Raw genomic sequence first — 25,425 nt, forward strand, 5'->3', positions numbered from 1 at the left:
AGGCTACTTCCTAAAGAAACGTTAAACTCAATTTCATTCAATCTAAGCAGATACTATTATTTGCATGGTACTGAGGGTCTATGCAAGATTAATGGTAAACTCGAATACAAATAATGCATTTGGGGGAATGCTGAAATGTAATTACTCACCTGTCATTCCAAACAAGTGTTTTTTAATCTCTTAATAAAAGTATAAAGTAGTTTCTTCCTGAACTTGTAACAATAAAAGTTACCTCAATCACCTGGATTCTTACAAAGTAAAAATAACAAAAATATTAAAACAAAAAACCATAATGCTGAGGGTTGTAATTCTGAAGTCTAGTTTGGTTCACTTAAAAAAAAAAAAAAAATGTCTTTGACCCTGGCTGTTGTGGCTCAGTTGGTTGGAGTATCCTCCCTTAGATGGAAAGGTGGCAGGTTTGATTCCCGGGAAGGATCATACCCAGGTTGCAGGTTTGATCCCAGGTCGGGGCACCTACCAGAACACAACTAATCGATCAATCGATGTTTCTCTCTTTCTCTTTCCCTCTTTCTTTCTCTTTCTTTCTCTCTCTTTCTCTTTCTCTCTCTCTTCCCCCCACCTCCTGCTCCCTTCCTCTCCCTAAAAGCAATGAAAAAATGTCCTCAGATGAGGATAAAGAATATATAATAAAAGTTTCTAGAAATCTACCTAATTTAGTTTTAAATAAAATGTGACAGATTCAAAATATAATTGCAAGCTATGAGTAACTACAGAAGAAGGAAGATCACTTAAAATTTTTCATGAAGACTGCACAGGCGAAAAGCTCCACATCACATTTGTACGTTGTAAATTTAAGGGACGCTTCTCCGATCTGGTACTTATTTAGATTTCGTTTAACCATAAAAACCCAGGATTTCAGTAAATCCTGTTCCTCCATCACTCTTTTGGTTTCTTCTTTATCCTCATCTCCCATTTGTAAAGGTGGTTTATTGATAGCAATTTTTTTTAAATCATTTGCCCCTTATGCCTGCGGCCAAAAATAAACGTCAAAGATCTCAACCCTAAAGCGCTGCAGAACTGAACGTGCAGCAGCAGCGGGTCGGTGCAAAGCCCGGGGAAACAGGTTTCGCCCTGGACCGAGGCGCTCGAAGCTTTATCATCCTCTAAGCAAAAGGCACCGGGTATTTCCAAGGCTCGGGATAATCCAAAGGGGGTACTAGGTAGAGTTTCGTCTGTAGGGATGGCTCACATACTCCCTGTGCTCCTATCCACCCCCACCCCAAGCCCTGAAGCTAAGCTGCTACAGAATCCTCCTCACAACACCAATCCCCCTATTTTCTCCCCGCCCCGTCAGTGGATAAGGGGTACAAGAAAACGCCTCCAATGCCGGAAGGAGAAAAGGGGGGAGGGGGACAGAGTGAATGAGAGACAGCATTAGAAGCATTTGCAGGTAAATCAGCAAGTGGGACGGGCCCTCCTTCTCCCACACCCCACCCCACCCCTTCGCACTCCTCGCCTGCCGGGGCCAGGCCTTCCCGAGGCTGGAGCCCAGCAGGTTCCCCTGGAAGACTAGGAGAAAGAAGGGAAGCGGGCGAGCCGCGGAGCTGAAGAGACGAAGTTACCTTGAAGCTTCTGGGGAAGAATTCGAAGATGATCTGTGGTTTTGAGGGGTGGGAGACTGGCGAGAGGGCCGCAGCGGGGGCGGGTGGCGGGACCGGGACTTGCGGTGGGAGGTCCGGACAGCAGCAGGGAGCCCAGGGAGAGAGCTGTCCGGCGCGGGATCCCTCCGGTTCCGCGGCGGCGGCGCCTCTAGGCCTCACGGCCGGACCTGAACCTCAGCGCTCCGGCGGCGGCCTCACGATCCTCCCCCCGCGGGCCCGTCCCATCAAATCGGCACCGACCCCGTTGCGGCTCCGCCGGTGGTTCCTCGCTCACATTCCCGGCGGGCGGCGCCTCTGCTCTTTGCCCAGGACCTGGCGGCGGTGGCGACGACGTGGGGAGGGGGGGCAGGGAGGAAGGAAGACTGGATCCGCAGCGGCAGCAGAAGGAAGGAGAAGGAGGAGGAGCCGCCGGAGCTGGAGCCGCCGCTGCCAGAGTCGCCGTTCCGTAACCGCGGTGGGTCCCCGTCAATATCCCTTTCTCTCTCCTATTGTCAATATCACCGGGCGGCTGAGTCCATGGCACACGCGCAACCGAACCTTCTGGCCAGCGGCGCCCGCCCCCGGCACCCACTCACTGGAGGCTTCAAACGGGAAGCAAGTCCTCATTGGTCAGCTTCCGCCTTCACTCCCAGCCCAGCACGTTCGGCTGAGCCGATCGGGGATTGGCGGCAGGGGGGCGGAGACACCGGAGGGTGGGAAGAGCGGAGACCGAGGATTGGGCTGAGGAGTTGGGGACCCGGATGCAGCCTCGATCTTCTGTCGCGCTGCTGCCGCTTCCGCCTGGCGGAACACTTTAGTCACCGCAATCGCTAGGCCTGCGAGGAGCTCCTTTAACCCCAGAAGTGTGCGACTGACAGATCAATGGAATGGGTTTCCGCGCAGTGCGGAACCTCTGGGCGGCGGTCGTCTTCAACCAGAAGATTCCAAGGGCCACGATCGGCTAAGGGTGGGGAAGCCCCGGGATCTGGATTCCGCTCCTTCACCTGCTAGGGAGGCCCTTCTGGGCTCCAGGAGCCCCACTCTGGACGGGAACCTAGCTCTGCGTAGACAGAAATAAGATTCCCCCACCCGCGCCTGTGTAAATGGGCCCCTTGCATCGCGCTGTGAAACCCCCGCAATCGCTCTCCGCTAAACCTTGTGGGAGACCTGGCACGGAAATCTGAAACCCTGAGGCCTGGCCAAGAGTTGGGTGTCGCATGCAGTTCTCTGTCACCTCGTATCCTTTTCCCTAAACTTCTCTTTTGAATATCAGCTCTCTGAAGGTCCTGCAAGCCTGGGTTGAGGCAGGCTCAGTGTAGCTTATACAGGTGGCAATGCTGGCTCTTCTCTCCGCAATCATTGATATCCACCGCTCCGTCCCTCCAGCTGCACGGAGCTCAGAGAAAGCCCCGCTCCAAATTGTAGGAGCCTGGGAGCTTTTAATTGGCCGGGTGAATCAGAGTTTGTGAAGAAGCCTTGACGTAACTCGAGGTAGAACAAGTGATAAACTATTTAGATATTTGTTTGCCTCCTTTGTGAGCCCTAGGCCAAATGGTGCATTTCCAGAAAATATTCTTGGACGCTCACTATTTGAATGCACGCCACATACCTCTTTTGCAGGGGGCAAGAAGAAGAGAGATTCTTAATGCCCACTACAAAAGTCAGGGTATTGACTGTTCAAAACTTGGTCAATGGAAAAAAAGAAGAAAATGAACATTCATAATCGCCCATCCACTGTTAGCATTTTGGTGTACTTCTTTACAGTATTTTTTCTTTTAAGATTGTGTGTGTCATTCTGTAGCCTCGTTTTCCCCCTCAGCATTATATCATGTTTTCCATACAGTTAGGAAATAGAACTACATATAAATAACACTATATAAACCAGATGTGCAAGTGATGACCAAAAAATGCATTGTATTTTTCTTGTGTTAACCTTCAAGTGTTGCAAATTTCTATGCTCATTCCCAGAAATGGCTCCTGAGTGGAAAAAAAATTTTTGAATGTGTGCCATTAAAGATAAAAATATATTCCTGTTTTGAACTGAAATGGGAAACAGGAAAAGATGGCTCTCATAGATGAAAGCAGGCTCCCCCTACTGACTCCAGATGATTGGCCACTTCTAATAGTGCCCATTTTTGCTCTGATAATGTTCATCACCATGAGCCCTATAAAACCCGCAAGAATACTAGTCTCCTACCTGCAAGAAACTTACATGTCCACATCTCAATTTCTTTTACCAGTCCCAGCCACCAAAAATTTGTTTGCTCAGTCTCTGATTGTGGGTAAATGCAGAATTCAAGGAAGATTTTAAAGCCAACTCAATTTCCCTTGGCAACAGATGAACTGTTGAAGAGTATTACACGTTTGAAATGCTCACAGCTGTTGCTTAGAACATTTCACATTTTGTAGAACGGAGATTTTGCTTGCAAATTATAGATCTCTATAAAGACAATTCATTTCAAAACTGTTTCTATAAACGTTTCTATAAAATGGCGGAGTAACTGAAATGAGCAGGTCATTTTAAATCAAAACATCCTTGCCTATGTGAGAAATTGTTCCTTGAACCAATAGTTTTGAAAGGAGGTTCATGCATTTCAGGGATATATGTACTCCAAGAATAATGCAAGGCAATCCATTTGGGGTGCAGGACAAGAAAATACGAGGGCAACCATTTATGCTTAATTTAAATAGAAGAAGAAAAGCATTAAGCCCAACTAATATTTTATATACAGAATGAGTATATAACCCTGCACTCCATCCATGGAATGGTCTATTGGCCCAACACAGCATAGGAGATACTCTCAATGAAAAGGGAGAGTTACCCATTTCCAGGGGTTGTCTGTGGTGGTTCCTCCCTATCAGTCTGCCAAGACATAGCGACATACTGAAGTTTGCTAGGTTCGGTTAAATGGATTCACTGATTATATTATCTTGGTTTCATTAAACTAACCCATAGGAAATAGACAAGTGACTTTACCAGAGTCTTCTACAAAAAAACCTCAGGAAAATAATCAAATAACAGAACTGACACTTCTGGTATCTGATCTTTGACAGCCACATTTCAAAGTTAAAATAATCTAATAAATCCAACCAAATTTTGGCTTAAAAAATATTGAACTCATCAAGATTATTTGAAATTGGGTTTACACCCTCTGTCATTAACAATGAACTTCACCCTAAGCTCATATAGTATTTGAATTATAAGCTAATGATGGTAGCACATGTATATACTTTATAAATAGATATACATACAGTATACTCGTACGTGGTTAAGAATCATTCCTCAAAAATATATTGATGGGAATGAATAATCAAAAATGTGTGGGGGCTGCTATTGTAGATAGTACAAAATAAAATACCTTATAGCTACCTGGGAAGCCATTATCAAATGACAAAACACTGCCCATTGCTATCTGATGAAAGCACTTACTTTCCAGATATTAAGGCTGAGTTTATCATTAATCTGCTGTCAGGCTATCCAGGTAATGAGACTAGAAGACATTTTGATCAAATGGTGGCTGACTGGTGAACTAAAGAAGGGCTAAGGTGATCAGCAGAAACATCATCAAATCAATTATCAACCAACAGAGGAGGAAAAGATCTATGCTGGTAAGACATTATCCTGAGACATAGACTGGCCCAATTTGTGGGAAGAGGGTGCATGAAGCTGGGTTTGGGCTGAAAGGGAAGAACAGTGAAAAAACCTGAGGCAAGAGCTGCTGTTTGAGGTAGAACAATAAAAGGAGTATGCACAACAGCCAATGTAGACAGGGGACTTCTTTGAGCCATATTTATCTACACCGGAAACACCCTCAGCAGGGACATTTCCTTGGGTCATAATTTAAATAGTGCAGTTACACTTTTAGAGGTGCCTCAAAGGTTGTAGGTTACTCATGGCTTTCCGCATGATTACTGTGTATAATTATTGATTGAGCTTTAAAATATTTAGGTGCTCTAGTTCCCTCCACAGCAGTGAGAGGCTCTAGGTGTTACTGATGGATCAAGACAGAAAGAGGGGCCCTATGTTCATGATTGGGCCCTGGCCAAGTAGCTCAGTTAGAGTGTCATCCCCTCCACCAAAATGTTATTGGTTTGACCCTGGGTCAGGGCATGCACAGGAGGCAACCTATCAATGTTTCTCTCTAACACTGATGTTAATCAATCTCTTATTCTCTCTCTCCCTCCCCTCCTCTCTCATTCACTCTTTTCCTCCTTTCCTCTCTAAATAGATAAAAAACATACCTTTGAGTGAGGATTATTTAAAAAAAAAAAAAAAGAAAGAAAGGAGAAAGCGAACTTTAAGGACACAAAATACCACAAGTAATAATTTTGCTTGTAAAATAGTCAAATTACAAAATTAAATCAGCTGAAGCTATAACTAATTATAAGCATAATGATGAGAACACAGACTCTGGATTCAGATATATCCAACAGAAAATCCCAGATCTGCCAGCGAGGAGCTGGGGCAAATTACCCCTCACAGCTTTGGTTCCCTGGCCTACAAATAGGATAGGCTTTCATTTAAATGAGGTTATGCATTTACTGCAGTGCCTGGCACTTGTTAACTGCTAAGTGCTAGTTATTACCCTAATCATCTACTTTCTTTATATTCTAATACTTTTTATCATCTAGAAGCTTTTCCTTAAGAAGTTTTCTCCCTTTTTTGATTCTGACACACCCCATTGTGACATGAAGAAAACAACGAGCAAGGAGGAATGCCTTTCAATCCACTTCCACACTAAATTAAGGAATTGTGGGGACCATTCATTAGTAATAATAGGGATTTGCATTTTAAAATACTCATATACTTCTCAAAGTTAAACAACAGTAATTTAACTTAACATCGTTTCAGAACTTTATCTTAATTTCTACCTCATATTCCTTTAAGAGAGGCTCAAACTATTTTTGCTCTACTTCTCTTACCTACTTTTCTTCACCGTAACTTCCAGAACTGCTGTAGGACTGAGATCCTGGTTTATAGTCCTAGGCCCGGCCTTGGTGTAGTAGATATCTGCTCCACATCCATCCCCTTTTTTTCTTTGAGGACCACACCCCTCAGGTCCCGTGATCCTCGTGGGATTATTAACCATGTTGCTTCCCTCTTCTGTCACCCAGAAAGATAGGGACAGGACACAAGGGGATCAATGGAACTTCCCCGAGATTGGTTCAGGGAATGCTGGGAGCAAGATGCCTCTCTTCTTTTTGGATGATAAACCATAGAAATTATGTAAGCTATTTATGGTCATCTTCCTCCCTCTCCTCCATCCTGCAGAAAGCCAATACTGGAAGAAACTTTGGCAAAAGCCAAGTTTTAACAACATGATTGGAGCTGCTGGATTCAGTTATGTCCGAAGCTAGTTTCAGTTAGAGGAGCCAGTAAATTCCCTTTTTGTTTAAGCTATTTTGGAGTTGAATTTTTTATAACTTACACCCAAAAGAATCCTGACTAATAATTCACAGGCAATTCACTTACCTCTCCAAGCCTCAGTTTACTCTTAGTCCCTGAATCTGGAATTCCCTAAGGGTTGAACTAAATGAAATCTCTAGATGAAATCTAATCTTAAGCATGAAAGAAATCATTCAAAGAGGCCAAATGGAAATTCTTTCTTAATGTGATTCATCAAGCCTAATTTATTTGTTTTGTTTTTTGAAAGACTCAAAAGAGCTATTCTTAAGAATTACACTTGAAGAGTTAAGTCCCCCTAAACAGACCTACATGAGGAAAGACAGTGCAGTGACTACCAGGCATGGAAATAAGCAAACTGTAGCTTTTCAGTAGCTCATTTTTACTCTGACCCCTAAAACACCAAGGCCATATTTTAAAAATGCAGCCTATGGTTGAATGTTGCATCTAGGTTCTTATCTATCAGAGAGAGAGAACATTGTTTTTAAGATATCAATACAGGTGGGTAAAATCTATAAACATAGGGCAAATTACTGCTAAAATGTTCTGAAGGAGCAAGACAACAAAAGGAGGGTGAAAACATAAATCTGAGCAAAAGGTTATTAAAATAATCCAATAGAACAATGCACTCCATCTTGTAAGGTACTGGAATAATTATTGCAAACATGAACATAGCAATTTAGTTCATTTTCATATGCACTATTTAATTTGAACCTTAACTTGTAGGTACATATTATTTCCATTTTCTAAATAAGAAAAATAGGATCAGGGAAGTTGTCCAGTGTTCATAGTTACAAACTAGTAGAACCACAATTTGAACACAATTCTTCCAAGGGTCTCTGTATCTGTTTGTAAATCATTGTTAATATAAAGCTACTATTTTCTCCATCTTACAGAAGGAAAGACTAATAAGATAAGGGGGTAAGTGTCTTATACCATATCATAGAGAAAAGAAAGAAGAGGCCAACTTTCCATGATCAGCATGAATTCCCCATTCCTTGAACACTATAGGCCAAAAACTATGGCAGCCATATTGCATGTACTATCTTGTTTAGTCTTCAAAATAACCCCTATGTCAGCACTTGTATCCCATTTTACAGATGCAGAAACTAAGATACAGAAAGCTTTAGTTTCTTTACAAAGGTCATACATTGAGTAAATGTCAGAGCTTGGGCGGGAGTTAAGACTAGAAGAGAGGCACCAAAACTCTAAACTGCCTGCCCCACCCCTGGAGATCCTCTATACAATCTGGTTTGTATGTAGTACTGTGTAGAATATATATAAAACACAAATCCTTTCCAGTTCATTCCCTTTGATAAGTAAGTCTCTTTCCAAAATAACAAAGAACCCCTATTCTGTCCTTAGTGAGAAATACACTTTGCTGGAAGAGTTAGGTTGCAGTGTGGCTCCAAATCAACCTTCTTCTTTATGAAGAGATATTTGGGAGAAAGTTTTTGTTCTAAGAGCTTTGATGAATATAAGCAGTAGTCACCTCCAGTATTTGGAAGGTTAGTGACCTAGTTAACAAGTCAGTTGTCAACTTGAATGAAGTATTTATGAAAAAATATTTTCTAAAAAGAAGCGTTGAAGAGACCCATTCAAAGTAAAGGAATTTATTTAGCTGTCGTGACCCTTTAGAGGAAAAAAAGTTATAATTAACTAAAAGTCACTAGCTTCATAGGTTAACTGTGGCAAATGCTCAGCTTTAAGAGAAATCACCCAATGGACCTGGCCAGGTAGCTCAGTTAATTAAAGCATCCTTCTGATACACTGAGTTTGCAGGTTTGATCACAGGTCAGGGCACATACAAGAATCAACCGATGAATGTATAAATAAATGGAACAACAAATTGATGTTTCTCTCTCCCTTCCTCTCTTTCTCTAAAAATTAATTAATTTAAAAGAAATTGTCACCTGATGAATGCTAAATAGACTCATTGTGTGATCATTTCACAATATCGAGAAATACTGAATCATTATTTTGTACATTTGAAACTAAGATAATGTTATCTATCAATTTATACCTTAATTAAAAATAAAATAATTTTTTAACTTAAAAGAAAAATTATCACTATTGTGATGGTCAGTACATAAATCAGTAAGCCTTTCAAACACTTAATATAGAACTTCCGTAAGCAAATTTTCATTATTTTTAAAAATCATTCCTGCATGTATTCATTCCAAACATTTAAGTACCTACTCCGTGTTCTGAGGAAACACAAATCTGTATAAGACATAATAGGTACTATCACTCTGGTGTATTACAAAATGTTATGATCAAAGGCTAATTATTAAGGGTGCCCAGAGCCCAGTTAAATACCTTGTGACCAGATTTGCTCTTTCTTTCACATTTGGTTGGAGTTCGGGAATTTCTAGCGGTTTCTGGGCTATAGGGTTCTTTCTGAGCTACTTTGTAGCAATTCTAGAGTTTTGAGTATCGCCTTCTACTGAACCCGTTGGAGAATCTAGGAGTTTCAGGCTGTGGCTAGACATCCAATGAACTCCCCAAAGAAGCTTAACCCAACCTGTACCCCCGAGTCTCTTCAGATGCCCCGTGAAGAATATTCGGCTGACACTCAAGCTGTCTCAGAACTACTAGCAAAGAACCTTGGTAACCTGACACTCAACGCTAGTTCCAAACTCCCTTCCCTTCTACCAGAATGTTCACCCCAACAGCAGAACGGAGAAAAACTCTTACAGGGGCTGGGCCTGGGGCTGACTCAACGCATGGTCTACCAGAGGAGACATGGAGTGAGGACACTGGCCACTGCTCAGAAAGAAAGGATGCGAAGGATGCTGCGAGTTATTAGATACTGCACCCTGTCTCTGCTTCGAAAAGACCCACAAGAGAGGAAACTTGAGATTCAATCAAGATCCAGAAAATTTAGATGTGGCTGTCGTTACTGCCTATATCATGGAGATCCTTCTGACACTATTGGCATGGAGAATAATTATGACATGGAGTCAAATCAGCCATAAAACTTACCCTTGTACTTTTTGTTTCTTGCTGGTAATGTTAAGGCCATTATGCAGCAGCTTGGGAAAGTGACTATTCTAGGATAGACTGTAGACCAATATTTTGATTACCTATGATAGAAGTTCTGTGATGTCTCTTTTTTTGCATCTTTTTCTTGTCTACATTGATGCTAGTGACTTATAGGGAATCTGTGTAGCCTGCATTTGAATGACTTCAGTTCCTTTTTTATTTGACCCAAAGAAGTCCTAATAGGTCTTGAGTGTTATCGTTGTATTGTAGAAGCCTGGTTGGTAAGATGAAACTGAACATCAAGAATTAGAAGCAAGTAACTTGTGCAGAAAGAATGTAAAAAAAAAAAAAAATTGAGTGGGTTGGTGAGTATGATTAGTCCTGAGTGTATTAACTAGATTCTCTGGTTTTCAAAAATTTGAATTATAACAATTTTTTTTCATGTGCTATTTTAATTTTTAATATCTTATTAAAATTTGAGACCTTTTAAAAATAAAGAAATAAAATTCCTTGTGACCAGAAGGGTAAAAAACAAGGAAAAAGAGGAGGTGATATTCAAGCCAAACCTTGTTACACTCCTCACTCTCATCCTCTCATGGCTTGGCACGCCGTTTGTTTGTTTATTTAAGGTATTTTTACTACGGGCCAGGAAGGATCCCAATTAAGTCACAGAGATTATTTTCATTTTACCTGTAAGTGCTCAATCAGTATTAACTTCTTCCTTCTATTCCTTCTTGTCCTCCTTGGTAGACCCTGCCCTCAGAGTTGGGAATTAGGATACTCCCGCTCTGTGTGATGGGGTACAGAGGTAAAGGGCAGAATTGCGTTGCCTCTCTTGAGTCAGAGCGGCAGGAGCCTTACCAGGGATTTACTGGAGCCAGTGTAAGCAAAGAGGGAAACTTATTAGAATTCTGGGCAGGGATGCACTTAGGCTCAGCAAGCAGGGAGTAGCAGCAGGACAGGAAAGACTTGGGGTCCTTTTTTTTTTTATGTCTCATTCCATTTCTCTGATTGTTGCCCATTTTTTTCTCACACTAAAAAAGGGCTTTCTCTGAAGGTCAGGCTACATGGTGTAATATGGCAAATCAAGCTCTCACATTTCCATTGTTTTCCTTTGACAAGAGCAGCTAGAGGTGAGGCTAGAACCCCTGCTTGGATCAGGTATGCATGCCTTGGCCAGTCAACCATGGTCAGGGTATCAGAGAGCACAGAATGAATGTTGGGGGCTCTCTGCTATTTACATGCATGTTGGGGAAGAAAAAGAAGACCAGTTGCCCCAAAACACATGCAATAATTCTCTACTTACATCTTTGATTATTTCCTCAAATTAAATTTATAAGAATTGAATTTATAGTCTAAGGATATGAACATTTTTTAAGTTCTTGATTAAGTTTGGCCACATTGCCAACACTATGACTCCCTTTCTCATCTTGTCTAACTTATACGCCAAAAAATTGAAAGTAATTTTAACTTTCATTTCTGATCACAACATGAGAACATTTAAAATACTTTCCATATATTCAGTAGTCATGTAAATTTCTTTTTCTGAACATTGTCTAATGGTGTACTTTGCTTATTTTTCTATCACAGTTTTAGTGCTTCTGTTGATTGACTTCTAAAAGTTTTCATATAATGACTTTATGTAGAGGAGTATACCATATTTTCTTTGGGGTTCCTTCATCTCCAAGCATATGATTGTCTAGCCACTATGCTGTACACCTGAAACTAACACAAAATAATATTGAATGTAAACTGTAATTGAAAAAAAATTTAAGATTAAAAATGTTCTGCAGTTTATTCATTCTCTTGTTTTGTGATTTTGGATTATTTCTAGCATTTTACTGTCTTGAACAGTATACTGTGAGTATTCCTGGCCATATCTCCTTATGTACTATGATTTCTAGAGTTCACGTGTGTATCTAGAAATGGAATCAGGTCATAGGGTAGTGCTTCTTCAACTTCACAAGATGGGGAAAATTGCTTTCCTAAATGATTGCACCAATTAACAATCCCACCAGCAATATACAGGAGATTCTGTTGCTCTCAAAATTCCTTACCCATCCAGAAAGCAAACATTTATCTATCTTATCTTCTAATTTTTGTTTTATTTTTGTCTTACACTATACTCTTTAATAGTGCTATCATTAAACTTGGCATATGATGTGAAATGGGAACCTAAATTGATCCTTTTAATAAATAATCCATTTTCCCACCACCATTTATTGATAAGGCAAGTCCCCTTCAATTATACTTTTAAAGCTTTTTCTTACTTATTGTTACTTGATGATTTGTGTGGTTGAATTTCAGTATCATTTTGTAGAAGTCTCCTAAACAACCCATTGAGATTTTTTTTTCAGGTTTAATTTATTTTTTACTTTTAGAGAGAGGGGAAAGGAGAGTGAAAGAGGGAGAGAAACATCAGGGTGTGGTTGCCTCTTGCGCACCACCAACGGGGGACCTGACCTGCAACCCAGGCATGTGCCCTGACTGGGAATCGAACCATTGACGCTTTGGTTCACAAGCCAGCGCTCAGGCCACTGAGCCACCAGCCAGGGCAACCCATTGAGATTTTATTGTATTAGGTCCATGAAATATTTTGGTCTAAAACCCACATTCAACAGCTCATTCTTCTACTCTCAAACCAAAATGATTAAAGTCACCACTGCAGAAAATCCAATACCCTCAGCCAGCTATTGTAGTCCCCCCATTAACTGTCCCCTCTCTCACCTTTAAGGCTCATCATTTCAAGCAGGGCAGTGTCCTTGTCTTCTAAACTTTCCTTACTTATTTTTTCCCTATAAACTTTGTTCACAAGGTTCTCTCCCACCAGGAATACCTACCCTTCCTTCCATTCCCTTTGTTTTGTTTATTCAAACCTTTTTCTTTCTTCAAGAGCAGGCCGAGGTCCTAGCTAATCCAAGGGTCCTCTCCTAGTCAGAATTCAGCCCACCAACTTGCATTGCTATTCAATTTCTCAATTGTATGTATTAAATGTCTTTAATTCTGTGACTGAGTTAACTAAAATAAGAAAATTGAGACAAGTAGAACTTGCCTGGAGATAAGTCAGGTAGGAGGACTTAAGTGCTGGTAGGAGGAACAACAACCAGGTTAAGCATTCCACTTTTAACACCTATAACCTTGAAGTGGGAAAAACAGCAGGAAAAATGAAAGAGAAAAGCTGGAGCTGGTGCCTCAACGTGCCCCATGCCAGATGTGGCCAGACACAGCAGCGGTGAAGCCAGATAATAGAGAAATCCATCATCACCATCAAAATGCTTGAACAATGGTTCTGCCGACTTGCACTTATATCCCCTCATTTAACTCTTGCAAAATTCACTGAAGTAGGTGACACAATCTCCATTTTACCAGTGAGGACACTGAGGCGTAGAGGTTAAATGCAAGCCCAAGGTCACACAGCTAGAAACTGGCAGTGCCAAGTGTGCAACCTCAGTCTTCTGATTGACCCTAATTCACCACTTATTCTATCATATTCACAGTTGCTTCCATGTTAACTGTATTAACTTTAATTCTTTTTTTAATTGTGGCAAAAAACACACAATACTAAATTCTACCACTTAAATTTAAAACTTTCAATGTACATTTCAAGTTAACTATTCACGTCGCTCTGTAACAGTTCTCTAGAATGTTTTCATCTTGCAAAACTGAAACTCTATAGCCCATTTCTCCCCCTACCCTCCCCAGCCCCTGGCAACCACCATTCTACTTTCTGTTGCCATGATTTTGACGACTCTAGATATTTCATGTAAGTGGAATCATACAGTATTTGTCTTTTTGTGACTGGCTCATTTCACTCAGCGTAATATTCTTAAGGTTACCCACGCAATAGCATATGATAGGATTCCCTTCTTTTTTAAGTCTGTATATATTATACATATATATTACATTTTCTTTACCCATTCATCTGTCCATGGACATTTGGGCTGTTTCTGCCTCTTGACAAATGTGTTAAAGCTGCATTGAACATGGATGCGCAAGTATCTCTTCAAGATCCTGCTTTCAATTCTTTGGTATATATATTCAGAAGTGGGACTGCTGGATCATATGGTACCTCTATTATTTAGTTCTTTTTTTGTTTTGTTTTTCTTTAGGAAACATGTTAACTTTTAAACAAAGAGCCCCATTCTCACAAACTTCATTGCAATATGTGAGGAGGCGGCACATTGCCTTCCCTCTAATTAAGTGAAGATAGCAATCATGCTCATATATAACCATTAAAATATGCTTAAACTTCTTACTTAACGTGCATTAATTACAATGTTGGCAGCTGTAAACGCTTCCATTTCCTCCCAGTCTCAGTTAACAATCTGTCCTTCCCTTTTAACTCCCCTCCACCCCAATATCAGGGTCACTAGATCAGAAGATTCAAGATGGAAGGACCTATCTGTTTTGTTCAATACTGTGCCTCAAGTAACTAACACAGAGCCTGGCATTAATAAGCACTCAAAAATGGATAAATGAATAAAAAGCACTCCAAATGGGTAAATAAATAAAAAATCATGTTTCTGGGTACAGTTTTTAAAAATTGAACTTTGGGTGTTATCATTGATGAGAGAGAACAGTTTGGCACTTCTTATTCCAGCAAGCAGGAAGTAGGCCACAGATGGCAGAGACATTCAATGACGTGAATTTTTCCAGAATAATGATACCATCCCTAGGACAAATTCAAACTAACGCCCTGATAGTAACACAGGATCATACCAACCATGAGGATCTGGGGAGCTTGGGGAACCCTTGGAATTATAATAAGGTCCTACCAGGTTAATGGGACAGTGCTCTAGATAGGAGAAGCCAAGAAAGGGCATGGATAGTGCAGGACTGCATTTCCCTTCTCTTTTGCCAGACCCTATGAACCCTGGGTGGAAGACACTGGAAGCAAAACTACTATCACAGCAGAGTGAAAGATTCTCTGCTGGCCAGCTTGCTGCGCAGTGGGCTGACTGAAGCCCTGTAAGTGGGGACAGGGGTATGGAAGTAAAGAGAGGAATAAACACATGGAAGGTAGTTATTCTCTCATAGAGAACGCAAGCTCTCTTGCTAAAGGCTCCTGTCCATACGTCTTTGGACTTGACGTGTAATCTTATGAAAAGGACTGGAGGAAATGGGATTACGCTGTATCAATAAAAGTTAAATTTATACTTAACAAAAACTGCATGTAGTTTTAAAGGCTATGGCCCCTAGGACAAATTGTTCAGTGGAAATTATGCTCTGCACATATCTGAAGAATGAATGAATTGTAAACTCTCTCCCACTCCGAGATGGAATTCAAGAGAAAATTATCTCCTAACAGGCATATCCCCCAAAAAGATAAAAGACAAGGCTAGTAGCTTAAGTGATTGTGTGAAATCTTTTCCCTTTCCTTAGTTAAGAATTTAAATTCATACTAGCAGACTAATATAACAAATAGTGGGACCTTTTATATTCTCCTCTATCGAGGAGTCAGCATGGTTTAATAGAAAATCTGCTACACTTGGGTCAAAAGACTTGAATTCTGACATTAATATTGCTTTGGCTACTCTAGCCTTTTAGAGAATTATCAGTTCCCAATGTCTACACTGAAACGTAATGATACATTCTGATGCTGTTAACTCCCAACATAAAATTCTTCATGGGCACAATACCTATACGGCAAATTCTGAACACCTCTGTCTAGTACATTCCTTCATTATCTGACCTCTACTTACCTAACCAGCCTTAATGTATATCATTTGCCTGTCCTTTCGTGTCAAGCAACACTGAACAACATGTCACTTCCTTGATAGGGTGGAACCTCGGTTCTCGAACTTAGTTCATTCCAGAAGGCTGTTTGAGGAAAACTTTATTCGAAAACTGAATCATACTCATATTCCCACCTTCTCTACTTTGTTGACTGAGAGATGTGTGATTTATCATACAGGTATCAGCATGAAAAGGTCATTAGGTTGAGAACTGAAGTTTTGTTCAACAACGGAGACATTTTTTTCTGTGAACAACTTGGCTGAGAATTGATTTGGGATGGAAGACGTTCAAGAACCAAGGTTTGACTGTATATAAGTCATTCATGCTTCCTCTGCTTGAACACCTTTCTCTCTACATTTACTTGGCAAACTTCTCAACATTCCTGTCTCAGCTTAAATGCCTCTACCCTGACTTTCCTCCTTTATGTTCACTGACTGACCTTTGTCTATATGTTCACACTGACCACTGTAATTAGGGATTTGCACGCCTGCCTCCCCATTGGACTTATCCCCCACTACATCTTTTTCTTTTCTGACCATAAAAGTTACATATTTTTGTCGTGTAAATTACAAGTGTAGAATGTTAAATGGCCCCTCAAAACTCACTCCCAAAGACAGTTCTTGTTAACGTAAGAACAGGAACCGTAAGTTCTTTTTTTGAATTTTTTGGATTTTCAGAACATAGCAGTGCCTGGCACGTAAGAGGCCTCAATAAGTAGTGCTGAATAAATGAATCTCTAAGATGATGACATAACTGGCTGTACCTGACAATAGTGGATTGTAGTGACGAAATCATGCAGGATAAGGAATATGAACGTTCTTGAACACCTGAAAGCATTATGTAAATACAAATTTGTGTGATCAGTGACTAATGCCCCTGGACCTCATTTTACCTCACTCCTACTACCTGGGGTCCCGATGATGATGATGATGATGGCTAGCTAATACTTTTTCAATATTTTTCATGTCCCAAGCACTATGTTAAGTGCTTCACCTGTATTAATTCATTTAATTCTTGAAAAAACCTAAAAGGTAAAGGCTATTAATTTCTCCATTTCTTTTTTTTTTTTTTCGGATGAGGAAGCCAAGGCACAGAGAGGTTATGTAACTTGTCCCCCAAAACCACAGAGGTAATAAATAATACAGTCAGGACTTTACACCCACCACTCTGTGATCTGAGTCTACACTCATAACCTCATCACATTACTGTCTCCTATCTACAGCCCTGAGGATATGTGCCCAGGGCATAACAGGAACCAGGTTCTCCCCACTCTTACACTGCTTTTTGCTCTAGTTTTGGAGTCATAAGTAACTAGATTACCTTTGTAATCCTCTGGTCCCTCACATGTAAAGTGGGGATATTAATGGTTCCCAACTCACGAAGTTGTTTGTGAGGATTGCCTCTAGCACTATCCCTGGTAGTAGTGTGAGACAGGGGATCAATCCTAGAGCCGAGTCGGTCATTGATCGCATTGCAACAAATGCAGCAGTAAAGAGAAGCAAAGGACCACACTGCTGTAGATTACAGCTACTCCTAATCCAGAAGAAGTAAAGCAACTCTTAATGTATACATTTGTTTTACTAGATTGATGCCGAGAACCTATCGAAGACTCCATGGCCATGTAATTAGTTCAGACTCTGTGAAGAGAATGACCTTTCACAAGATGGGATACTTATTTATTCAACTTTTTTGGGTTGGCCAGTGTGAATGGTAGCAGTGGTTGATGGTTATACACACCTCACAGAACAGTCAGAATGGAAACAAAAACATACAGCATGTCATACATGTAACAGCAAGGTGTGTGAATCAAGTACAACGGAAGCACGAGAAAACCACAATGGCAGGTGCTTACAGATGGTGCTTGGATCTGGAACAGTTTTCAAAGCTTGCAGAAAACTCTATCCAAATTTAAAAGGAGCTGCCAGGCAGTGCTGCAGCTCTGTCCAGCTAAGCGACAGTAAAATCACGCCAGACTCAGGGCTCTGTGGGGCTCAGCCCCTCAGGGTCTCTGGGGAAAGAGTACTTGGTTAAACCTATTAAATTTCATTCAACTCCTGGGCCAAGCTACAGTATTTGAAAAGCCCCTAGGAAAATATAGAGCCTTTATTCTGTCCTAGAGAAGAAAAATGAAGGCACAGGCAGCAACTTCATACATACAAACTAGTTTAATCAACAAGGAGGTGACTGGAACCAAAACCAAACAAACAAGACTCAAACTATATTAATGCAGCTTTGCCCCTAAGCTAGGGACTAACACAGAAGGTAGAAAACTGACAAACCTATTGTTAACTAGAACTGAAAAGCTAAATACTAACCAGCGAGGTTTTGCAAGGCAATCTTACAAATGCTCCGAATGCCAAAGAGGATAAGCCCGAATGTACACAACTGCAGGATGAGTCATCAGCATGGCCCTGACATGGCACTGAGGAACATTTCTCCAGAATAGTAACATTAACCACTTCAGTTATTACCTAGTGGTAGCGAGTCTAGAAAACAGGCTCAGGGAAAGTGTTGTCAGAATCAAAAAAATAAAAAATAAAAACATCAGAGATGTGATGAGCCATCTGCAGAGTAACTCACCCTTAGGAATGTTTTATGAAAGCGATTGCAGAGAAACTTAGGAAGACTTTACCCCAATGATCATAACTAAAATTAAACATGTATTTTATGCCTCTGAGCCTTTGCATATGTTGTTCCCTCTGTCCATTTCATCCTCCGTTGCTCTTTCCCCCCTTTCTCCAGTCTATTGAATAAACTATTTTTCTTTCAAAATAGAGGCATCATCTTTTCTCAACCAGTGCCTGAAAACAGAATCGTTTTCACCTAGTGGTAGCGAGTCTAGAAAACAGGCTCAGGGAAAGTGTTGTCAGAATCAAAAAAATAAAAAATAAAAACATCAGAGATGTGATGAGCCATCTGCAGAGTAACTCACCCTTAGGAATGTTTTATGAAAGCGATTGCAGAGAAACTTAGGAAGACTTTACCCCAATGATCATAACTAAAATTAAACATGTATTTTATGCCTCTGAGCCTTTGCATATGTTGTTCCCTCTGTCCATTTCATCCTCCGTTGCTCTTTCCCCCCTTTCTCCAGTCTATTGAATAAACTATTTTTCTTTCAAAATAGAGGCATCATCTTTTCTCAACCAGTGCCTGAAAACAGAATCGTTTTCTCATCCCTACTACTTTTGCACTCTGTGCATATTATCTCCAGCATCATCTCCTACAGTGCCCAGCCCAGTACATACTTGTCTCAACTGGTCACTGAGTGGGCCAGGAGAGGGGAGGAGGCCTATGTTCCTTGTAGGAGCTGTGTATCAGAATCTGTGGGTAGGGGAGTGGTGGTTTGCATGATTGGCATATTGAATATTATGATAGATTTAGGGCCATGAGAATCTATGTGAGTCATGAGATTTCCATGTTTATGAAAAGAGAATTCCAGTTTTGTTTTGTTTTATTTTGTTTTTAATGAGAAAGAGTGGTTTAGTAGGGAAACAAGTGTGTAAACAAAAATGTGCAAATTGCTATAAAAATATACACAAGATTAAGTAGTAGCATAAAGCAAAGGGAGGACTGATTCCCCGGGTGGGGGTCAGAAAAAGCTACACAGAGGAGGAAATAATTGATTGATCTGGGCCTTATGAACTAAGAGGAGTTTACCAAACAAAAGGCCAGGCAGAGAGAACAACCTTACCGAAGTATGGAAATTGTATAACATTGGAAATACAGTAGTCCCTCACTTATCGCGGGTATTACATTCCAAACCGCACCCCCCCCCACCGTAAAGTAGGAACCTTACATTTATTCTACACTCTTAAACCTACGTAACATCAACAACATACATATACAGTACCGCAAAATCCCACGATATAGCGAAAAATCCGCGATACATAATTAAATATTTTTTAAAATCCTGACATACAGTGAGGCCGCGCGATAAGTGAACCGCAATATAGCGAGGTTCTACTGTACTACTCTGTGCTTACTCTACTCTTAGACACTGTTCTAAGAGTTTTCACATGCATTAGCTCATCTAATGTTGTCAACAATCTTTAAAAGGTTATACAATGTTATCAGTTGGGTACCACTACTTGTAAGAGACCTAAAATAACAGTGGCTTAAATAGCGCAGTTTGTTTCTTTCTCCACAAAACGTCAGGGTCCCAGACTTCTTTTAGCCAACTACTCCAGAAGCTAGTTGAGACTTCATGGTTCGGGATGTTGGCTAGAGCTCCAGCTGTCACATCCACATTCCAGACAACGGCAAGGGGACATACGGAACTCAACAACTGTCACCTTATGTAAGTTCTTACAAGTTTTCACATATATCTCATTACCCACAACATAGTCTGACAACCACGAATAGTTGTAAAATACTCTGGGAAATACATTCTTTATTCTGGGCATCACTTCCCCAACTAAAATTTGGGGGTTCTATAACTATGAAAAAGGAGGATGGGAGATAATTTGAAGTTTCTGTCACATACTCTTATCTCCCCTTTTCAGATAATGAAACCGATGCAGAATGGCTGCATTCTTTTCATGATACATTCAGGGATTTCAAGTAGTTTTTTTTGGCTTATGAGTTAGGTGCAGAGTGGGAAGAATGAAGGTTAATGGGCTATAAAATGGTATGATTTTAATTCTGACTACTTGATCAAAAAGTAAATGGTCAGTGAAATGCACAAAAACCAGGCAGCACTAAAATGCATTAGACATAATGTATAAGTAATCTCAAAGCTAGATAAGTGAGAGTTGGTTTGCAGATCTGAAAGATGGATTCACTAACAGGTCAGTAATTGAACAGTAAATTGATTCAATATGACATTGCTGGTTGCAATGGCAGAAGATTACATAAATTAGCAAAAAGGAAAACAAAAATCATCTCACACATTTTTCAGTTGGTTCTTCTAATTTTTTTCAGTATCTACCTCTTCTCTGAACAATAGTCCAATAAAAGGCAGAATCTTTTCCATTTAATAATTCTTATTAAAGAAAAATAACGTAATTATTACCTCACAAATATCTTACATTTATTTGAGACAATGTTCAAATGAAAAATATTTTTAAGTAACATATATACATAAATGAAATCAAGTGGTGCCTGTAGAACAACTATTCATCAACCTAATTTACTTTTTGTACCCCTCGAACCCATGTGCCCCAGAGGAGCATATGTCAACTCCAGCTACACAGGCAGTGAATTATGATTGGGCCAATTGGTGGTAATCACATTTTTCTTGCTTGTGACTATTTTAGGCAAAGAATTACAGGCAAAGAAACGGCCCCTTTTCCAGTGGACGTTGGTGAATGTGGATATGATCATTGGCCAATTATAGTCTTCTTGTGAACTTGAGGCCGACAAGATGAAGATTGGCAGAGCAGAAAACTGGAAAGAATTTGCATTCTTGTTAACCAAACCCTGGAAAAACTTCTGAATTGTGAGATAATATGTTCCTTATTCGGTTAATTCGAATCGAGCTGTTATTTGCAACTAAAGTATCCTGATATTCTACCACAAGGTAAAAAAATAAAAAATAAAAACAGTCCCCTACCCACTCCTCTTCTGCCTCTCTCTTCTCCAGAGGGAACCATTTTAAACTCTTAGCTGTTTTGCTACATGATTTATTTATATGCTTCTAAATAATATGCTTATACTTCTGTTTTCTTGATTTATCCATACGAAGAAAGCTGACTTTCTACTATGGAAGAGAAAAACTAATAATTTGCACACCCTTCTCTTCCTGCTTGCAATATAGTTGTACAATTTTTGATTAAATAGTGCTTACTTTTCATTTTTTAATTTTTTAATTTTTTTTATTGTTGTTCTATTACAGTTGTTACATTTCTTTTCTTATAAGCGATTTTTTACTCCCCAGAGTTTAAAATTATTCCCCATCCCTTTTTCTTTGCATGGTTTTCCATGTGTCTATTATTAGATCTCAAACTCTCGAACAGTTGTAATGTACTATCAAAGTGATTTTTGCTTTCTTTTTAAAAATTTTTGTCTGGTCTTCTCTTTACCTCCTCCCTTTCTCATCCTCTCCTTTTATTTCTAAACCCAGTTCCATTCCCTTCTTCCCCTATACCAGGCAACAACTCTATGGTGATTAATATGTATAATTGTACATTTTTGCAAAATGTGAATTTTGTATATCTTAAATTTATATAAATGGCTTTCCCACATATACATTCTATTTCTTCCTATTTTCATTGGGCACTGTATTTTCATGATCAAGCCTTATGGCTAAAGCGGACATCTGTGGTTTGTAACTACTGCAGAATACTTAATTGCGTACTTCCACTACATTTTTACCTACCCTATCTCCCATGCATAGATACTGGGTTATCTCCAACTCCATGACATCACAACACCCAATAATGGAACTGCTAAAACATCTTTGGACTATTAGGGCATATGAATATTTTCTTCCCTACATTAGCTGTACCTGTGTGTCTACACTCCCATTAGAACTGCATGAGGATTCCTATATGCCCATTTTCATCATTCAGTATTCTATTTTCTAATTCTAAAAGGTCTAAGATGGTTGTTTTGAATTTTCATTTTTTCTAATTACTAAGGAGTTTGACAATCTTTTCTGTTTCTTCTGAAATTTACCTTTTCACATCCTTTGCTCATTTTCTCATTGGCACTGTTTTCCCTTTATTTGCAGTTCCTTCGATAGTCCACATTTAATCACTTGATTTCAAATAACTTTCCCCCTCCCATTCTATCATCCATTTCTAGATCTTTTGTTACCATAAATACTTAATTTTAATATAACCAAATTTGTTTTTGCTTTATGTCTTTTAAGAAGTCATTTGCCAGCTGTAGGTCACAGAAAATATTTGCCCACATTTCTTGTATTAAATTTAGTTTTAAATCTTTATCAATACCATCTAATATAAAACTTGTTCCTATCATGCCACCTTTTTAACATATTAGGTTGCCATATATCCATGTCCTGTCTCTGAGCTTTATTCACTTGAATTGTTCTAAGGCCATGTCAGTTTTTACTCCTATGATTTTGGAAAATGTCTCAATACCTGGTAGGGAAAATCCCCTTTCAAAGTCTAGTTATTTATGGACCTTATCCTTTCATACAAATTTTTAAGTAAGATTAGGTTCCTCAAAAAATCCAACTGGAATTTGGTTGGGATTGCATTGGTTTTTGGACTGCCATAGGCTGCCTTTATTCTGGCAGCTTTGCTAACTCTCTCAATAGTTCAAATAGTTTGCTGATGGTTGGATTTGGTAGGTACATATCATTCACAAGAATTTTTTTTTCCTTTTCTCCTCCAATCCTTACACATTATATAGTCTTTCCTTACAGTATGAGCCAGAATCCATACTATTCTGATAGGCCTCATTGAGTCTTGGTATTAAAGAATGTATTTAACATTTCTTCATTAATAACATTTACTGTATATTTTTGATATATAAATCTTAACCAAGTTAAAAAAATCTTTCTGTTGATAGTTTGATGCTTATATTTTTCATAAATAGATAAAACCTTAACATGTTTTCCTCTATCTATCAAGATAGTCATGACTATTTTCCCTATTGTCCATTAACTGTGATAGGTTTTCTGATGTGGAGCCATCAAATATTCCTGAGATAAAACTTACTTGGTCATTTTTTAAAATACACCGTTGAATTTAGTTAGCAGATATTTACAACTGTGAATATATATTTATAAACAAAATGAACCTAACTTTTTTCATTTTCATCTTGTTCTAGAATAAATATTACATTAGCCTTAAATTCCATTTTGTTAACAATGAAGATTGCCACCCTGGCTTTTTGGTTCATAATTGGTATATATATATATATATATATATATATATATATATATATATATATATATATATATATATATATAAATGTGTGTGTGTACATATATAGGCAATAGCTTTATTCAGACAAATCTGCATATCATACAATCCATCTACTTAAAGTGTACAATTCAATGGTTCTTTATGGGAGCTGTGCACCCATAAATACAATTTTAGAATATTTTCATCACCCTCCAAAGAAATCCCATACTCTTTTTCCAGTATTTCTACCTACCTCCCATTTCCCACGCCCTCGACCTCCCAGCCCTAGGCAATCACTAATATATGTTCTTTCTTTGCAGATTTGACTATTCAGGACATTTGATGTAAATGGAATCATACAATAGTTGTTCTTTTGTGTCTAGCTATTTTTACTTAGCATGTTTTCAAGATTCATCCCAGTTGTAGACTCATACTTTATTCCTTTTAATGGTTGAATAATATTCCATTTTGTATAGCTATAACATATCTTACCCATTTATCAACTGATGAACATTTGGGTTGTTTCCACCTTTTGGCTATTAGGAATAATAGTTAGAAACAGTCATGCACAAGTTTTTGTGAGGCATATGTTACCTAGGGATGGTATTGCTGAGTAAAATGGCAACTCTGTTTAACTGCTTTAGGAATTGCCATTTAGGAAATGCCATTTTATATTCCCATTGGCAGAGTGGCTTTCCATTTCTCCACATCCCTGCCAACACTTTTTTTATTATAACCATGCTAGTGGGTGTGAAGTGGTATCTCATTGTGGTTTTGGTTTGCATTTTCTTGATGACTAATGATGCTGAGCAACATTTTTTTCTGTTTTAAGAACTTTTATTTTAAAATTACTTTCAATTAGGGGTCCCTTTTAATTGGTGAGTTTAACCTACCGATACCATTTCCATATGGTTGAATGCATTGGGTAACTTGTCAGTTCACTTTTCTCCTTGAACATCTCCATCCTGATGTTTTTTGTCCTCTTGTTCCAATTTGGATTAAATACTGTAGTCCTGCTACAAAGCTGTTATCCCTTACTATGCTAGGCTGGCAGATTTATGGGATCTTGTCTAACTCGATTTTATCCCTTATTTTTTTGTGGAGTACACCCTCCAATAGCCTTTAAAAACCTGCATAGAAAGTAAAGTTTGAAACTCTGTATGTCTGAAAATGTTTTTAATTTTACACTTGAGGGCAGTTTGACCACCTACAGAATTAATTATAGAATGCAAAAGCAGTTATCTCCTGAAATCCCAATCTCCAGTTCAACCTGTGATAAATTTAGTCTAAATAAGTATCGTTCCTGAATTTCAGAGAGGAAATAGGAAATGTTCACTTAGCAAAGGATATTTCTAAATTTATTGTAATCTACTTGCTTCATGAGTTTGCAGAGCGTAAGTTCAGAGAGCAGGAATTTGTCCTCAGAACTTTAAAGGCATTGATTCAGCATTATTTGTCATCCATTTGCTAATGAGGTATCTAGTGCACATATTACTTTGCTCCCAAGTGATTGTTTTTTCCCATCTCTTTGGAAACTTTTAAGATTTTCTCTAATTTTGCAGTTCTGAAACTTCACAGTGCTATGCCTTGGTGTGGGTTTTTTCATTTATTACACTTGACACTGCTGGGCCTTTCAATTTGAAGACTGAAATTCTGGAATAGCCTGACATTATTTCATTTTAATAATCCCGTCCCCCCTTTAAAAAACTTTTTAATTTTGTTAAACTGTTAGTCTTCTGTGGTTTTTATCTTTTCTCTTTGAGTTCTATTTCTTCACCTGCATCTTCCAACTACTTACGAATTTTAAGTATTTTTAAAAGCACTGTTCTGATATCCCTGTTTCATTTCCTGTTGTTTTATAAATGCAGCATTTCCAAAAGTC

At 39.2% G+C, this 25,425-nt stretch overlaps 2 protein-coding genes and 1 long non-coding RNA gene across 5 annotated transcripts in view; 2 read left to right on the forward strand and 1 right to left on the reverse strand.

Moving 5' to 3' along the window:
• PPP2R5E (protein phosphatase 2 regulatory subunit B'epsilon) overlaps positions 1-2,182 on the reverse strand; it is a 134,133-nt gene extending 131,951 nt beyond the window's left edge. For 2 of the 3 annotated variants that reach the window (XM_090270965.1, XM_090270964.1), the window contains exon 1: positions 1,584-2,181. The gene's annotated coding sequence lies outside the window, so the exon portion shown is untranslated. Of the gene's footprint in view, positions 1-1,583 lie in introns of all 3 variants that reach the window. The other variant, XM_090270966.1, reaches the window with a different exon arrangement.
• LOC150016895 (uncharacterized) lies at positions 1,973-21,037 on the forward strand. The gene is made up of 4 exons (XR_016509843.1): positions 1,973-2,568; positions 5,039-5,210; positions 15,905-16,025; positions 20,985-21,037. It is a non-coding gene; the product is annotated as an uncharacterized LOC150016895 (long non-coding RNA).
• On the forward strand, positions 9,501-10,117 carry LOC150016896 (developmental pluripotency-associated protein 3-like). The gene has a single exon (XM_090272073.1). The coding sequence runs from the start codon at positions 9,501-9,503 to the stop codon at positions 9,981-9,983; it is 483 nt and encodes a 160-aa protein (XP_090128199.1). The 3' UTR covers positions 9,984-10,117.
• Positions 21,038-25,425: the final 4,388 nt, after the last annotated feature.

This window comes from Furipterus horrens, unplaced genomic scaffold, assembly GCF_987537825.1.
Source record: "Furipterus horrens unplaced genomic scaffold, mFurHor1.1.pri manual_scaffold_3, whole genome shotgun sequence".
Taxonomy (NCBI): domain Eukaryota; kingdom Metazoa; phylum Chordata; class Mammalia; order Chiroptera; family Furipteridae; genus Furipterus; species Furipterus horrens.

Coding starts and splice junctions, on each gene's coding strand:
- LOC150016896 (XM_090272073.1), top strand. CDS start 9,501: ATGAACTCCCCAAAGAAGCTTAACCCAACCTGTACCCCCGAGTCTCTT.